Source organism: Bos javanicus, chromosome 15 (genome assembly GCF_032452875.1).
Source record: "Bos javanicus breed banteng chromosome 15, ARS-OSU_banteng_1.0, whole genome shotgun sequence".
In the NCBI taxonomy this organism is placed as follows: Eukaryota; Metazoa; Chordata; class Mammalia; order Artiodactyla; family Bovidae; genus Bos; species Bos javanicus.
Genome location: NC_083882.1, coordinates 8,907,750 through 8,927,143, shown reverse-complemented (window position 1 = coordinate 8,927,143; position 19,394 = coordinate 8,907,750). Strand labels below are relative to the sequence as shown.

Sequence of the window (19,394 nt, the reverse complement as noted above, 5' to 3'; positions counted from 1 at the left end):
CAAAGGCAAACTCAGATATCACATTTTTCTGTTTGAAAAGTGCAGTGTGAGCAGTCCAGGTTCCAGGATTCAGGTTTCATTGTCACGCCCTTGCTACACAGGTTGCACTGCAAAGAAACCACCATAAATCATCTCGAGGCTGTATACAATTAATTTTACGTTCTGTGCTTGTCCTCCTCTATGTTTTATGCTATTTCTTCTGATATTTGATTTTTGAGGTCATTCTTGGTTTGAGGTGAAATACCTCAAGCTTAATATTAAAATATCACTGGGTGTTATTATAGTATAAGTTTTAATAACAAAATTCAGGGTCACCTTTTTTTCCACAAGTTTTAAAATGAATGTCATAAATGTGTCCAAAGAAAACCTGTAACTCCCTAAACCTTTTAACTATAAGAAGGTATTATGTGGGTTTACTATATAATTTTTTGAAGGGCAAAATATTTCTACTCTCCCTGCATGTTTTCACAATGATCTTTATCTTATTTATTATTACCTTGAAAGTGGTTTCAGACTTCATCAGAGTTTCTTACCACTTAGATGATTTGAAGTAAAGCAGGAAAAAAAAAAAAAAAAACCCTTTTTAATGATTTTCAGAATAGCTATTCTTCCAGACGGGAGTCTCCGGATCCTAAATGCTTCTAAATCAGATGAGGGAAAGTATATTTGCCGAGGGGAAAATGTCTTTGGCTCTGCTGAAATCACAGCTACAGTATCTGTAAAAGGTAAGAAAATGTGATGAATTTTCTATAAGCATAGTTTCATGGCCTTATCTGAAAGAGAATAAATGTAACATGCATGTATGTGTGTTTGCTTGTATATGTGCACATGCTTCTGTTGATGAAATCTAATTGCAAATGAAGGACAAACACAGTCAAATTGTCCCTTTCCGTTATTTAGGGGACTGTGAAGAAAGGAACATATTATTGGTAGAAATTTAAGTATTTTGCTTTGAACAAAATATGTGGGAGGGTAAAGAGAGCTTTCTGAAGTTTTAGTTGGTATCTCAAAAATTTCAAGTATGCCAGCAGAATAAAAATATTTTCCTCAACCAAGATTAATTTTAGCATCAATCAGTAATGCTGCTGTGTTACCACTTCAACTGGGAATTTGGGGCAAAAAAGAGAAGCAGAAAGAGGATATGAACATGTGCTGTTGGAGTATGCATCAGATGAAGCAACACCAGAGCTACTCTTTGATGTCGACATCAGTGGAACTTTTTTATACACTGTCATTTTTCAGTATTATAAATGTTACTGCTTAAATGTTTCTGTTAGTTTTCTAGTTCTAAAGTGAACTAGATTTCAAATCTAGAACCCTCTTTTGAGACTACTTGTCAAATTATAAGAAAATCTCCTGTCTTAAACACTGTCTTCATTTGGCAAAGGAATACTTTTCACAACAAAGTACATCACTTGCTTTTTTCCATTTGTGCATATAGTATACAGTGAATCATACTTTGGCCACAAAAATATAAAATTTTACTTTTTCTCTTTTTTAGAAGTAGAAATACAATTAAAATAGCAAACATTCTGATATTTTAGAAAAGAGGCAAACATCCACGGAAGAAAAGAATATAATTTTTAAAATGCCTCCACTTATACAGCATACATTACTGGAACACAATTCAGTCTTCGAGTTTGAGTCTCATTCTTAGTGTGTGTTAAATAATCTTTTCCATAGTGAGGCAAGGCAGAATTCACAGACTTTTTCATTTAATAATAGCAAAAATGCTTTCTGTTAATTATGAGTTAAGTGGAATGTTTAGTTACTCAGAACATTCCAGTTGTCACAAAGTTTAAACTGCAGTATGCTGTGATTATCTGTCCTCTCTGATGAAGCCAGAATTTAGAATGCCACACAGAATATCTGAGTTCCATAATGTTAATATTTACAGTGACATTCCTTTCCTGGTGTCGCTCTTTCCTCTCAGAGACTCCTTAGAAGGAACTTATCAACGGTTAACAATGGTGCTTCATCAGACTATGCTATTGCAAACAATAGAGCTGGAATAGGAAAATTAGGCTAATTTTTAGTCATTTGTGCCAGGCATCTTGAGTCATGTACAGTCAGGAGTCTAATTAGGAAAAAAGAAAAAATCAAAGTCCTGTCTTCATCATCCCCCTACTTATTCAAATATATATATATATATATAAATATATATATACATAATTATATATCATATTGCATGCATTTGATCATTAGCTTATTATATATATATATAATATATATATATATATCATATTGCATGTATTTGATCATTAGCTTAAATATCCCTTAGGTGTACAGTTGGTATTAGCATTTATTGGTTTAAAGTTGCTCTACATCCAGTAAAAATATATCTATCTTTTAAAAATTAAAGTGGATCATTAGTTAGTATAAACATTTTTTTCTTAAAAAAAATTCTATTCACCATTTTGCCTTTGTTTAGATCTCAGTCAAAGCAGCTGTTGGAGGTGATAGTTTATAATCAGCCAGAGGTGCCTCTTCTACTCCTCTACTTACAAGAAGGTTTTGTAAACTACAAAGAAAATACAAGTTGGTACCGTAGCAGTAGTAGCATAGTTTCATCTTTGTTAAGATAGTCATTTGAAGGGAGGTTCTTCCTATACCCCTTAAAGAAGTGAACTTGCTTGAATTATTTTTCCTTCGATGTGGGGCTTTTTTTTTTTTTAAGTGTAAAAATCCTTTCTATACTTGATGATCCTTAAAGGTGGACAGGGAAGCTACAGAGTCTTTTTTCTAATACTTCGCCTTCCAGGATGCCAAATGCTGTTACTAGTTGTATAGTCTTCCCTCTTTTTCATCAAGCTGACTTGTTAATAGGAATAGTGACTTTTAAATCATCAGTTCCCTACAAATACCTAGTAAAATACGCTAAATACAATAAAAGATATTTCAATTAATAATAGTTTATTAAAAGATACATATCTGGAGCAACTATGTTACATAGATTCCCTGTTTAATTTTTCTCTATTATTTAAAATACAGAATGCAGGGGAAAACTATGTGCTATGCTAATTAATGTATTTTTATTTCTATAGAACCTACAAGAATAGAGCTTACTCCTAAAAGAACAGAGTTAACAGTGGGAGAAAGCATTGTCCTTAATTGCAAAGCAATTCACGATCCTAGCTTGGATGTCACTTTCTACTGGACACTGAAAGGACAGCCTATTGATTTCGAAAAGGAAGGTGGACATTTTGAAAGCATCAGGGCCGTAAGTTAACACAATTTTGTTCTTTGAATAATAATACTTTTAGAAATTTAGAATCAAATGTAAAAATTTTCTTATTGATGAAATGTTTAGGAAAAAGTTCAAATTACTTTTTATTTCATTATTCTCTGTTATGTTAAACTGAGAGTGATATTTATTTAAAACTTCCCAGTAAGAAATTGGAAATACTTCATTATGCAAATTTGGTTTTTTGCAACTTGTATTCATTTGATTAGTACTGTCCATATTTATACCTTACTTCTCAAATATTATGTAGCTACATCAGCTGACTAGTATTATTTAAAGCATTCTTAGTAATTATGATACAATAAATAAGTGAAATAAGAATGCTTGCTCTTGAAGAAATAGTAATGCTTGGAGATTCTTTAATCTCTCACAAACTACAGAATTTAAACTTGCAACCCAAAATCAGAATGCTGTAACCTTAGATAAACATTAACAGACATGCTCATTTTTCAACTGCCAAATCTTTTCCTGTAATATCTTCTATTGTATGTCTACTAAATGAAGTAAGACACCTTTTTAACCAAATCCTATAGTACCATCACAGTGTCTTAACTCAACAGAGAACTGGAAAAAAGATCTTTTCTCCACACTGGCTTGTTTAAGACACAAAAGAGTGACACAGAGGGGGAGAAAGATGATGGAACTACAGTGGCAGAGAGACTCTGGCTGGGATATCCCTTCAATAGTGGCAGAAGAGGTGGATCCAAATGCAATTTATGCCTGAAAATCCAATTTAAAATGCTGCCACATGCTTATTAATACCAGTTTATCCTTCTCTAAACACTGTATGAAGCACTGGAAAACCACAGCTCTGGTGAGCCCAAACATAAAAAAAACTGTTTGGATTGAATTTTATTTTAAAGGTAATGAGATACAATGGGGAAAGTCCTAGACCCAAAGTCAGGAAATTTCTGGATCAAGTTCCAGCTCAATCCTTAATCAGCTATGTAACACAAATCCAGTCACTTGACCTGCCTGGGCATTGATTGCATAGGGAACTAAAGTAAGGCAGTTGGGCCAGAGAATTTCTAAGACCCCCTCTCACTCTAGAATTTGACAAATTTATATTAGGAGAAAAGTAAGAATGAACTTTATTGCATTTTTCAATGCAAACAAAATTAAACATTTTCTTCTAACTTATTCTTTCATTCTGATTTATTTTTAATTAATGAGAGAGACTGCATAAATAAGAAATAATTACCAACTGTATTATTCACATTTCATTAAATAAATTAATTTTAATTAGCAATGGTTATGTTATATACAAAACTTATTGATCATGTTAAACTCATTTCCCTCAAATTTGTGATTTTCATTTACCTTGAGTTGATCATTTCTTCAAGACTGTGAGCAAATTTTATGCTATGAATGTCATAAAATAAAACCAGAAAAATATGACATTAAAATGTTACGTTTGAAAACAACAAATACTCCAAAAAATATACCTTCTAAGGATTTTCTGTAAACAATTATTTTGAGTGATCAGACACATAAAGGTATGTCTAAAATGAATTTTCACTTCATAGAAGCAGGTGCTTTCTTTATTTTAAAATATCAATCAATAAATGGTCTTGGTACAATTATGTGAATTCTTGTTTTTCTCTCTTAGATATCCACATTAGTTTCATATCCATTTATTTGTATCAATAAATACCTTTAATCCTTTTCATAAGGTTGGCAATTAATAACACCTGCTCTATCTCTCTTTGTACATATGTTGTTCTTGCCCTTGAGAAGTACAAAATTGACTCCCTGCTCCATGCAAACTCATATTACTTTAAGCCATTATAAATTAGGCTCAGTTTGTAGACAGGGATAATAAACTATAGAACAGAAGAATAGAGCAAGTTATTATATTGAGAAGAAAGAAAAATATTTAGCTTTAAGATCATCCAGGATTTATCGCTTTAGTATATTTAGAAAAAAATCATAGTTTTTTTTTTTTTTTTTTTACTTTTTAAAGTATTTAGAAGCTTCAAAACGACAAGGTCTAAAAGAAATAGTCTATTCCCCTTCTCCGAATATCCTCAAAGACTGATTGGGTCCTGGCTGGCTTTAAGGGCATACCTGAGAGAGAATCTGATTTTGTGACTTTGAAAAGTCAGAGGGAAAAAGAAAAGCATTCTTTTTCCATCCTGCCTTTCTCCTTGTGAAATAATACATCTGAGAAATAACATGTTTCAGAAGGAGGGATGAAAGAGTTATAAAGAAGCGAGATTTGGGAAGGCCTCTGAATGTGTGGAAACCTTCTGTTTGAGAAGTCAGTTGAAGATTCTGGGACAAGAGGGCAGGCCAGGGCTCAGAGGAAAGACTGGTGGGGTGGTCTGTGGCTTGCTTGTGTGTCAGAAGAGAGCCACTAAGGAGAGCTTAAGGATCTAGGTTGGCCCAGCAGAGTAGGAAGTCCAACAGGATTTGGGATTTAGGCAGGAAAAGAGTATGCCTTTGACTGGAGAAGTCTCTACATTAACTGCCCTGGGCTAACCCACCAGTGGGTGATTGAATGAAGATGAATCAGAAGAGAAAGGGGGAGATAGGTGTATTTTTAAGCACATTAACACTGCATAGTGTCAGATGAATCAACCAATCTTTGAAAAAAACAAAAAGATACCAATTGTGTTGATTTTTTTCCATTTTGTAATGCCAAAATACAGCTTCATGAAGTCCTCTACTTTTCAACCAGTCACAGTGATGTCTTTTATACACAGCCACTGGTTTGCAGACAAAGCTCTATGTAAAATGTTACGTGTAGCTTTTATAACACGTATAGGCAAGGTATAATTATGTTGTAAATAAAATAGTGCATTTGAACTGCATTTCAAGAGAGTGAATAAATAAACATATCATCACATCAGGTTAAAAGAATAATAGCTATTGCTTTGAAATCTATAATGAAAATGCTTCTATTTCTCTTGCCTCTTTACTTTGGCCATGTTTTACAAACCCAGCAATTTGACTGATTTTTGGAGTGAATCCATTACTGAAGCCTTTGTTGAAAGGGTCCAAACTAAATCAATTAGTCTGTAAACATTTGATCCAATTCACCCAAATCACATTTTGGCAATGATACGAGCTAACCAAAGGTAGCAAGTTAGTGAGGCTATTCTTAAGATTCACTTTAGATTCAATTTTACAAGCTAAGTGTTGTGGAGGATCCAAGCTAAAAGACATGACCCTTCTCCTCTAAAAGAACACAGTTTAATGGGACAGGCAGCTAGAAATCTTCTATCAGAGGGCTATCACTGGGGAGCTCTACATATTGCTGGCAGGAGGACTTGGTACTCGAACTGGATCTGAACTGTTAAGATTTTGTCAAGAGGTTATGAGGAGAAACTGCATTTCAGACAGAGTGAGCAGGTGAAGCAAAGGCAAAGCAGAGAGCTCAGAGCATCTCTCAGAACAGTGAGGAACCATAGTCCTGATGGTATAGGGAGGATGCAGAGTAGAGGATAAGGCAATATTTGTTGGATGCGTTTAAAGGTGAACAGCAGACTCCTCATTGTTAAACTGATTTCGAGCGATGGAATCTGGATTGTATTTGGAATACAGCAGGGAGCCGTGTGACTCAGATTTGTTCTTTAGGAAGATAATTCTGACAGCCTTGTGGAGCAGGGGTTGAATAGCTTGCCAACTTTACATTCATCCCAGGCAGGTTAAGCAGAGGTTGGGGCTTGCCAGGTGCAGTGGTAAAAAATCTGCCTGCCAGTGTAGGAGACACAGGAGACACAGGTTTGATCCCTGGGTCGGGAAGATCCCCTGGAGAAGGAAATGGCAACCTACTCCAGTATTCTTGCCTGGGAAATCCCATGGACAGAGGAGCCTGGTGGGCTATAGTCCACAGGGTCACAAAGAGTCTTACGTGGCTGAGCACTCGCGTGCACACGCGTGCACAGACACACACACACACACACAGGTTACAATGAGACATTGACCATTATAAGCAACTGCCTCAAATAACCACTCAATTATCAAATAAAGCATTTGCAACGGTACTTTGATACAATTGTTTTTGAAACAGTTGTCTATGTTGGTTAGAGGTTTTAGAGACTCTCTTAATAGTCTCAGGGTGTCTCAACAGCCCCTAAACATGGTCATTTGATTCCAAAGCCACAATCTTAATGGAGAACTGTGCTGGCACATTGTTCTTTAGAGACTTGAAATTCCTAATTATTCTTTCAAGATGTAAGCTAGTTTTAATCTTTACAATGCATAAAGATCATTTGCACTGATCATGGAAGCCTGTAATTTTGCTCTTCTGGGGACAGAGAAAAAAGCCAAATATTTGTGATGAGGAAAGCTGGCCAAAGAATTACCTTTTTCATTGTGAACTCTCCAAATGTGATAAACTGCAACAAAATGGGCAACCAAATCAAAGTGCAGTATTTGAATGGTCCTTTGTATTTACTCGATGCTCTGATTATAACAATATACTCAGGAAAGCAGACTAGGGATGTTCAATCCCATTTTTTAAATGAGGAAACAGAAGCATAAGACTTTTCCAGGCCACATGAATACTAAATTGGGTTAACGATATTAAATACACTATGATCTTTAAAAGGCATTATGCTGATTCTCAGCGTTTAGCCTTTCCACATTCATTGACCTTTTCATGTTCAGCCCTTGTCTATAAACTGTGGGAAATAAAAATAAAAGAAAGATTTTGTTCTGGTCTCTATTAAATGTTAAAATGACATAGAAAATAAAGTAACTCAAAAAATATGCCATAAGAAAGCAATTACTATTTCTTAAATTACAGCCAAATATTTTTGGAGACCATAAAGGAGATTAATGTGAATTTTTTAAATCATTGTGGAGAAAAGTGAAGAAAGCAATTAATTTAGCACCTACTATATGTTAAGCATTCAGCTTTATTTATATGTGTATATATATATAAACAGTGAGTTAAACCAACCAAGCCTATATATGCACAGGCTTCCCAGGAGGCACAGTGGTAAAGAATCCACCTGCCAATTCAGGAGACCCAAAAGACATTTAGGCTTGCTCACTGGATCAGGAAGATGCCCTGGAATAGGAAATGGCAACCCACTTCAGTATTCTTACCTGGAAAATTCCATGGACAGAAGAGCCTGGTGGACTGTAGTCCATAGGGTCGCAAAGAGTAGGACATGACTGAGCACACATGCACACATTAATGCATTTTATGTGTAAAAGTGAAAGTCACTCAGTCCTGTCAGCCTCTTTGAGACCCCATGGACTATACAGTTCATGGACTTCTCTAGGCCAGAATACTAGAGTGGGTAGCGTTTTCTTTCTCCAGGGGATCTTCCCAACCCAGGAACTGAACCCAGGTCTCCAGCATTTCAGGCAGATTCTTTAGCAGCTGTCATCAGGGAAGCCCAAGAAAACTGCAGTGGATAGCCTATCCCTTCTCCAACGAATCTTCCCCACCCAGAAATCGAACCAGGGTCTCCTGCATTGCAGGAGGATTCTTTACCAGCTGAGCTTATGTGTACATACACACAGTAACTCATCATTCCTCATAACAATTGTATAAATATTATTTGGGAAGAATGTGCCTTCTGACCTTGACCTCAGAGGATGATTAGCATTAGGATAGGAAAAGAAGAAAGAGAAAGACAGTCTTAGGTGGGAAAATATATTGTATCTCAAGGTTACAAGGGATCCTGGGAATTACTGAGTTTGTCCTAGGCTGATATATGGATTCCTCATCACTATCATCAGTATTCACTGCAATCCCTTTAGTGATGAGGAACTCACTCCTCTGAAATAGTCCATTCCATACCAACCAGATGATCTGAATGTCAGAAAATTGAAAAGTAGGAGTGATTATGATAATCTGTATGGCACACATAGGAATCATAAGGTAATCTGCCTGCTTCATATCCCTGGTGTTTGTGGAGTGTTAGGTAGGTAAAGGGGGCCAGAATATAAACTCCTTGTTACCTCAGGATTTTTCATTAGCTGAAAGTCCTAGCCTATGCCAGTCTTCTTATTATGGTTACTTTTGTTCCTAGTTTATCTTCTTAGGAATTAACACCTATTTCCTAAGGAGTAAAAGTCTCAGAATAGAAAACAGTAAGTACTCGACTGGCACCATTCTCTTTCCTGATGGATAAATATAAAAATGAATGAAATCACTGGATATGCTTCCAAGGTTTACTCACGCACAAAGCACTTAGGACTGAGAGAGCATCTGCTGCATCCGCTTCTTCAGCATGTTAGCAGGTGTAAGTCTTGAAGGCAATTCATAACTAATCAGAAAATGTATGAAAAGCAGAGGGTCAACAAAGTCACACGTTCTCTTTGGCTCATTCAGCTCAATAGTAATATTCACACTTCCAAGTAGTATGGCCTCCTAGACGCTTAGCCCTACCCCTGCCTGCATGGAAAAGGGCTTGTTCTCCCTCATCACTCGGTTTCTTGCCTCCTGGATCTTTGTCTTGCTCTGAATCCTGATAATTCACCAGGCTGTTGTACTGTGGTAGCTCAGATGGTAAAAAATCTGCCTGCAATGCAGGAGACTCTGGTTTGGTTCCTGGGTCAGGAAGATCCCCTGGAGAAAGGCCTGACAACCCGCTCCAGTATTCTGGCCTGGAGAATCCCCATAGACAGAGGATCCTGGTGGGCTACAGTCTATGCGGTTTCAAAGAGTCAGACATGACTAAGAACAGCACACAGCACAGCTGTACTCTGTTGTGATCCTTTGACTGCTACACGTTTGCTTTGTAGCAGTTCCTCCCAGTCTTTCATCTAATTTAACAAAGAAATCACATTGTCATGTTAATAGGACAGAACAGAGTAATAACCAACCAAAGCTTGAGGCTAAAAAGAAGAGAGGTTATACTCAAAAGCCCTACAGTTTTCAGATCATTCCAGAAAGTGTACCACATCCACGCTCCCTTTTTGTCTGCATTAGAGAATATGCCTCCACCCACTCTCTTCTCAAAGTAGTGGTAGTCCTTGTAGCAAAAAAAGAAGGCGCAGGCTTCACTTTGTTCATTTAAAGGTAGTCTACCAAAACATACCTTCTGGGTATGGTATTATGGTGACCAGACAGAGTTTTTTGTTCAGTTAAAGCCTCCATTTTTGATACCAGCTTTACATAGTATTGTGGATAATGCAAAAGTTAACAGTTTCTCTGCAGTGTGTTTTAGTGCAGAAATATAGGTTTTCCTTTTTCTGTTTGTTTTTTGAAACAGAGAGAGGGAAAATAAAGCTTCTTGTAGAGAAAGGCAATTTTAGTGTTGGCCATGCTGAGAAAAATCAGATCAATAGTCTCTGATCACGGAGAGGATAAAAGCACCATACTTCCCAGAGATTGTCATCAGAGCCAACTGAAATGTTTCAGGTTATTGGCTTGGGAAAAGTAGGCAGTGAGAAATAAAAAACACTCCATTACCTCTTAATAGAATTTGCTTTCGCAGATTGTAGTGAGGTGAAAGTCACTCAGTCGTATCAGACTCTTTGCGACCACATGGATACAGTCCATGGAATTCTCCAGGCCAGAACACTGGAGTGGGTAGTGTTTCCCTTCTCCAGGGGACCTTCTCAACCCGGGGATCAAACCTAGGTCTCCCGTGTTTCAGGCGGATTCTTTACCAGCTGAGCCACAAGGGAAGGCCGAGAATACTGGAGTGGGTAGACTATCCCTTCTCCAGCAGATATTTCCAACCCAGGGTTCCTAGATTGTAAACTCCAAATATTAAATATGCTTTAGCTGACTAACTCCTGAAATTAAGACTCCATATTGTTCCCTTTGGAAGTTTGTTTCTTTCCAAAATTATTTTTCCATTTCATGCAAATATTAGCTCAGTCTAGATTTATAAAATGCTGCATTCCTCTTGGTTTTTTTTTTTTTAAACTCAATCAAAGAAAAATTTAATCCTGAATGAAGTCCCTCTGTCTTTGGCAATGTGATCATTGGTAGGCCCCAGTAAGTTTTTCAACCACTGTGATTGCAACCTTGACCCAAAGCCTGATTTATTTCAGTTGTGTTTATTAAGCCAAATTCTTACCAAATTCTAAGTCATTTTCAATAGTGAATTACTTCCTTAGACTTATTAAATGTCTTTCTAACATGTGTAACAAATTTATAATATAAATTTTCATGCAAAATAACCCTCCAAATATTTTGAGTTTCAGTTCAGAATTTCTATTGCATTCATTCATTATTTCTCTAAATTTCTATTACTTATGCTGTAATTGTGCATGGAAGAATAATCAATGGATCTTGACTCTAGAACATCCTCCCTGTCCTAATCTGACAGAAATTTTTATTTACATATTTTTTAATTATAAATTTATTTATTTTATGAGACACCAAAAATCTTTATTAATTATATATGTACTAATCAGTTTAGAATGAATAAATGAATTAGTAAAGTATCAAATGTTCAAGTCAAGTTACTGAAATGATTGCCTAAATTATCTTCAGAACCTAATACACATCTTTTCTCAATGCTCTAATTTCACACATCATCAGTGTTTACTTTTATTTCTTAAAAGACCACTATTTAAATCCTGATAATTTTCAAAAATAACTCTCTCCCCTTCCTGTTTTCTTGTATTCCTTTCCCATTCATTATTTGCATTGATCCATGGGCTGATTCAAATAAATTGGCTTAGGAAGGATAACTAATTGTGTCAACTACTTGAGGATACCAGAGGCCATTGTCGTAGATGTTATGGAGTGTTGCTCAGATTCCCCTTTCAAGACTGCGGCACTCTTTCCTTAAGCCACAGAAGGTGAGTCCCTCTCTGGGAACGGCCATCCAGTCAAAGAGAGTTTCCTGGCCCTAATTATGCCCCAGCCACAGCCCATAACCAAGGGTAGGGGTGAGGAATGCATGTGCATGGTGTGTGCTAAGTTGCTTCCTTTCTGTGACTGTATAGACTGTAACCTGCTAGACTCCATGGTCCATGGAATTCTCTAGGCAAGAATACTGGAAAAGGTTGCCATGCACTCCTCCAGGGAATCTTCCCAACCCAGGAATGGAACCCCCATTTCTTAAGTCTCTTGCTTTGTCAGGGAGATTCTTTACCACTAGTGCCACCTGGGAAGTCTGACAAATGCATCACTGAAACTCTCTCAGTCGTGTCTGACTCTTTGCATCCCCATGGACCATACAGCCCATGGAATTCTCCAGAATACAGGAGTGGGCAGCCTTTCCCTTCTTCGGGGAATCTTCCCAACCCAGGAACGCAGGTCTCCTGCATTGCAGGTGGATTCTTTACTAGCTGAGCACACAGGGAAGCCCAAGAATACTGTCTCCTGCCTTGCAGGCAGATTCCTTTCCAACTGAGCTGTCAGGGAAGCCCTGATGAATGCGTAGGGATGCTTAAAAAGGCCAAGTCTCTTGCCTCAAAGGAGGACAAATCTGAAGGGTGTCTCAGCTACAGAGCTCTTGTGGAATAAGCTGAGGCCTTTATCATGACTGCTTCACAATTAAACGTCCCCTCTGCACAATTCTGCTTTCTTCATGTTCCCCATATGGCATTCCACAATGGAGTCTCCATCTCAGAGTCTGCTTCTCTGAAACCCTGACCAGGGTTCGACCTAACACACTCAAAGCAAGCATGAGTAATAGTAAAAAGTAACAATGCTAATTTTTGTCCATTGAAGGCCTATTAAATAACTGACATCATGCTAAATTTTTCAAGTGTTATTTCTCTTACTTCCTACAAATATCTTATGATTTAGAGATTGGTTTTGTTTTTATTTTGTGTTTGACAGAAACAAAGAAACAAATTCAGAAAGATAAATAGCTTTTTCAAATTTAAACAAGTGTTATATAGGAGAGATATTATTCATACTAATTCTGAACTGTAATATCACACTGTCTCTCAAAATAGTTGGTCAAACCTAGAGCATATATATAACTATTTGGGGAGATAAAATTTTAAATTTCTTTTTTTATCTCTGAATTCAATGTTAAATTATATCATCTTGTGAATAATGTAGATGAATATACTTCACCCATTTTATAATTTGTGGGTCAGTTATTCTCATTGCTGATAAGATTTTGACAAATTCATCTAAAGTCATTCACTCCTATACAGTGTTTTATTATATTTACAATATACAAGTTCTTTTTTCTAATATTTGCATATTTTACTATTATGAGCAATTTTATGGCCCTTTGCCAAAAATTTGCTTCTGTTATATAATATAAAGGCAATCCTACCAGCCAGACTCTTCAACATTTAATCAGTTCAGAATAAATTTGAAACGGCTTTATTATCTGATTAAGACCTAAGTTAAAATATATAAATAGAATTTTATACCATTAAGATGTAAAATGTCCTTCCTCTCTCATGTGTTTTATTTCATTTGATTCCCACAATATTGTGAGACTGATGAATTATAAATAGATGAAGAAACTGAGCCCCAGGAAGGAAGAGGGGTTAAGTCCCTCACTACAGAGGTTCTGAGAATCCAGGAACATGGAGGGCACAGCCCCTATTGCCATTTAAGCTTTTTTGAGCTGAAAGCTTCATTGCCATGGAATCTAAATCTGGCTTTATGAGCAAAGATATGAAGAGCACAAACTAGCTGTAATTCTTCACTGTAGCATTTTGAAAATTAAGGACAGGAAGAGATTGTGTTTTTTCTCCTCAATCTTCCCTCTTTAACTAGTCAGCTCTGCCTATTTTTATCTTAGTTACTTGATCACTATTAAAACACTAAAATCATATGTTCTGTAAGATCAAAGCACCACATTTGTTGTGAAAAAATTTTTCCACAAACTTTACTGAGAATGAGTTTAAAAACATCTTAAAATATCCTACCACACTTGCTTCTTCATATGTTCTGTGGGTGTGTTTTCCCATTAATTAACGCTCACTTCTCTAGCTGCTGCAATTGTTTCATTTTATAGTTTGAACCCCTTTTTATCAACTTCCCATTTTAGTCTTTTGAAAATACTCTCAAAATGAGTATGAGATGCAGTATATCCCATTTTTTTTACTGCTGAAGATTAGGCAAAGAGTACAGAACATAAATTCCACATTTGAGACACTTTAAATCATTTGTTATTACTAAGTTACAGAAGGGTTGGTTTCATGTGAATTTTTGGCCACAAAAATCCAGTTTTCAAGTCATAGACTCATTAGGGGTTGAGAGTCTTCCCCCTTTTTCACCCCCAGTGCTTCCAGTTCTTCTATTATAACTTTTACATCCCTCTGACAGAGCAAGTAACAAAATCTACTGTAAATGTTGCTTGATTCTTTCATTCTAGCCTTTACATTTCTGCAAGTTCAGATGATGTTTATTTTCTGAACTCACACAGTAACTGTGCACATTCAAGACTAAATAAACATCTGTGAAGTTGATAAAGGAATCAGTGAAGGTAGAAATACATGAATCAAAAATTAGCCATTTAGACTAGACTGACTAGATTTAAAAAAAAATTGACTGTAACATCTATCTAGACAGAATTTTTTCACTTTTTTTAACCAAGAAAAATTTCTAACTGCTATTATAAATATAGGAAATGCCAGTGATCAATAGTTTTGTTTTGCTTCGTATGAACATCTAAATATCTTTGATATTGTGCTGAAAGTAATTGTTTTCTCTGGAAATAATAATCACAGGAGTTCTTAATAAAAGAGAAATACATGTGGATTCTAGTTATCTTGTTGAAGCAATGCTGACATGTTTCATAGATTTTTTTGTTATTTTAAAAAGAATGTCTTATATAGATGTAGTATCCAGGGGATCTAATTTAACCTACAGAGTGATGAAATGCATAGTACAATAAGGCCCTCAATACTAGAATTGTTACCTTGTTGGAATAATATATAACAAAAGATTATTCTTTTCAGTTTCTGAAAAGCTTGATAAATAAAAGGCTGTCTTTATACCCTTAATACCACATAAGGTTTAGGATTTTTATAAGCAAACATGGTTCAGTGTTTCATTTTGAAATACTATTGATATGTAAGTATTGTGTTTTCAACTGACTATTATTTCTCAAAGTAATTTTCAAAAAGATGGGTTTTTGAGAGGCCATTATTTTCAAGATGTCTTTGAAATTCTACCTTTATTTCACAATTTCTTTCTGCATCTGTTTTGTATTAAGTTCTAAAGACTGCATAAGTGTTATGATATGTTTAGCTTTCAGTTTTTCAAAATCCTGCAGTTTCTCTCATGGACTATTTTCATCATATTACAATATAAAACTGAATCTTAGGAGTCTAAAATTAATAACTCAATAGGTTACCTCTCAAAGATGTTTCTTCTCTTGAAAAAGGAAAAAGAGGAATTTTAAAAATAACTATTGAACTGTTATAATATCATTCACTTTCTTTCTTCATCTGGTATGCATTATAAAAGGTCAACTTAGAGAATTTGGAAAGCATGACATCATTATCTTTAAGGAATAATGGATAGATTTATAGAATATTTATCAGTGTATAATAGATTAATTCTGAATTTATCTCAGATCCACAAAGATGTACTGAATACCTATATGTTAGCTACCTGTCCAGGAACTGAGGACTCTGTAGCAGTTATGTGAATACAGTTGAGAGGACTGCCTTTGGGGAGCTTTAAGTCTTACAGAGGAACAAACATATAAACCAACATGTAGCAAGAGCACTGCAAGAAGTATGTTCAAGGAACTCAGTCCAAGTAACACATCATCCAAGTGGTGGAAGAAGGGAAGACTTCCTAACCAAATAACATGTAAGCCTATGCTTAAAGGAGAAAAAGAGTATTTCAGGTAAAACAAGGAGAGGACATAGAAAGGTAGAAGGCAGTAAGGTGGAGACTAAAGACAAAGAAAATATGAAAGACAAAAGCCTACCAAATTCCAGTACGGTAATCTCATAGTCATAGCAAACCTCATCTAATATACTATGATCAGATTATCTTTTAAAGAAAGTTTTTTATATTGTCTATAAAAGTTACATAGATGGCTAAGATCTTTGGCTTCAATTATAGCATGTTACATATCCTTAGCCAAAGTAAAGATACTAGATATTTTCAAATTAAATCCAGGGATAAATTGTTGCTTAGCATAGATATATGTGCTTCACATAAATTTACATGTTGCTAGAAGCTCTCCATGGAGTACATAAAAAAGAAATTGACTATTATAGTGTTAAGATTCAATATTAAGGGTCATTGAGATAAAATCCTGAGAGACATGAAATAGTTTTTGTCAGAAGTTTGCTTCTTATTCTAGAAGCATCTGTAAGAATACAATGTAGTTTAAAAAGTCTGGGCCTTTCTTCTGCACTTTTTTCCTTTATTATATTATATATTTTTGAAAAAAAAGTAATCGTACTTATTTTGCTAACCATTGCCAGCACTTGGCATCATGCCTGGTAGATAAAATGTTTGCTAAATTATTTATCCTGTTCAGTTCAGTTCAGTCACTCAGTCGTGTCTGACTCTTTGTGACCCCATGGACTGCAGCACACCAGGCTTTTCTGTCCATGACCAACTCTTGGAGTCTACTCAAACTCATGTCCATGGAGTTGGTGATGCCATATAACCATCTCATCCTCTGTCATCCCCTCCTCCTCCCACCTTCAGTCTTTCCCAGCATCAGGGTCTTTTCCAATGGGTCAATTTTATTTATTACATAAATGAATACTGTTTTCTATTCTTACATTTGGTTATTTTCTCATTTAGTTTCTCATCTGCTAAATTACCACATGAAAAAAGAAATAATATCAGGAAAAATTTTAATACATTTATTCACTTTACACTTAAAGGTTATTTGTAGTATATATAGGACAATATCAGGACAGGGAATATATAGTTGAGTAAAGCATGATATCTCCCTTCCAGAAGTCTTAATCTAGACAGAGTATTAAACAACTATTGAATGGAATAAGTGCTATAGTATTGAGACGTTATGCTGTTGAAAGGGAGGGAAAAAAAAAAAAAACTCTGGAGGAGAAATTTGAATTGTTAAACAAGTATGTCATTGGGAGAAAAACTTGTTCTTAAGAATTAATATTCAGTTGATTTCAACTAAGTTTGCTACTAAAGGATAATTTATTAGCACAAGGTAAGGTAGTAACCTTTCAGAGAATTTTTAACTAATCCTGCCTTGATTTTAAATCAATGCATTTTTTATTATATACATTACATGTCTATAAAACCAAAAAAATTAACCATTTTGAAGAAAAATTAGCTAAAATAATTTGGAATGCATTAATGGTGAAGATAGAGCACTGTACTAAAGAGTTCAAGGATTTCATATCAAGAAGCCTAACCAAAACTATAAGATACTACAGTTTATCCTTTTTAATTGCTGAGAACCCCACAAACAAATATAGCATGCTGACAAAATTTGTTTTAAAATGCTTATTAAATATAGTGGTATCATTTCCTAAAAGTATCTCTGAAGCCTGCACTATAATTGCCGTTATCCATCACTTGAGGAATAGAAAGGAAACCTGGAAGTGATATGCTTTGCTCACTATTCCTATGGCATCAACAATGATTCTAAACAGGCTACTGCAATGTCTCTGGTGTTTAAAATAACTAGCTAGTATGAGAGATGCAAGGACTTGAATGAGAATGTTTCCATATGCCTTAAAGGCAGAAGAAATTAAGGATAATTTTTTCTTAGCTAAGTTTATTTTGGGGTTTTGCTCACATTGCTGTTTCCAACCATGCTTAATCTTATATCAAAATTCTGACTGGAATAATCCATTAGCCTGTTTTATTTTTATATTTTTGATATTGAGATATAAATATCTTAGGATAAAATTTCACAGTTTAAATATCAATGAATACCCCTTGCACATCTCCTATGTTCCTATTAATAACCATAGGAAAAGTATTAAGTAGTAGTAATTCTGAATATATACAGGTTACCATTAAATAATCAGTTTATACACATTTATAAAATATGTTATACAATCTATACAAATTAGTTTTTGCTGCAAAACAAATCACCCCAAAACTTAGTGGTTTCAAAGCCATTTATTTTGTTCATGATTCTATGGATTGGCAATTTAGGCTGAACTCAGCTGGAGGTCATCTGCTGGTCTTGGAAAGACTTATGCATCTGTCTTCAACTGCCAGCCAACTTCAAGGTACTAATGTGAGGAATCAGCTGACTGTCAGCTGGAACAACTACGGCAAATGGGTTGTGTGTTTCTCATCATCCATTAAGCTAGCCCAGAGTTATTCACATGGAAATCTCAGGGTTCCAAGACACAAGAGTAGAAGCATCATGGTTTAGGCTCAGAGTTTGCTCAATATCATTTCTGTCACTTTCTATTGGTGAAAACAAGTCATACAGCCATATCACACTCAAAGGATGGGGAAACTTCCTGTGGGGAGGAACTGCAAAGCATTGAGGCCATTTTTGCCATCTACCTCCATCTGTTCTCCAGCCACAATTTTTTACAATTCTCTAACTTACGGCCCTCATGCAGGACCCACAAAAATCTCATTCAGTTATTGTTATGATTTGTTTCAGTTAGCTTTTGCTACAAAACAAACTCCACAGAATTTATGATGCAATTCTATGGGTCAATAATTTGAGCTGGACGTGTTTGGTTTTTTTTCTGTTGGTTTTAGTTGGGCTCCTTGATGCATCTGCAGTCAGCTATCAGGTCAGCTAGAAGTTGTTTGGGGAGGCAAAAGCCAGGATGGTTGTGTCTGCTCTAAGTGGTCTCTCATTCTACTTCAGGCTCACCAGGCTGTGCTCCGTGGTTGTCACAGGGCTTCAAAATAGCAATCTCCAATGCACACATGCATTGCAATCATCTGTCTGTTCTGTCTTTGCTAATGTCTCATTGACCAATGCAATTCACTTCAAGAGGCACAGTGAATGAGTGTAGAAGGGGGCTCCCCAAGGTATGAATTCAGGAAGGTATGAAAAATGCTGGGTTCATTATTGCACCAATCTACCACATAGGCTAAACAGTGTCAGATGATCCTAAACCTCAGTTATGGTATTTTTAAGGCTAAACTAAGTTAGATTTACATGCCGTGTTAAGTAGGGGGAAAAGATCATCTGGGAAAATAATCATTTGCACAACACTAAAACTCAGTATGTGCTCTCACCTGCAACACAGACTGTGTCAACTCCTGACTAAATTAATCTGTCACTACTTTAATTGATCCCTTTTATTGGATTCAGTCAGTTAAAGTACTTGATCTGGTTATTTTTCCATTTTATATGATTTGTGTTCTCTTTTT

General features: G+C 35.7%; 1 protein-coding gene across 1 annotated transcript in view; it reads left to right on the top strand.

Moving 5' to 3' along the window:
* Nucleotides 1–19,394, top strand: part of CNTN5 (contactin 5) — a 1,653,888-nt gene that overhangs the window by 1,475,424 nt on the left and 159,070 nt on the right. Inside the window, exons 14-15 of the mRNA XM_061440146.1 lie at nucleotides 598–725; nucleotides 3,045–3,220. Of these exons, the coding sequence (XP_061296130.1) occupies nucleotides 598–725; nucleotides 3,045–3,220 (304 nt within the window). The remainder of the gene's footprint in view (nucleotides 1–597; nucleotides 726–3,044; nucleotides 3,221–19,394) is intronic.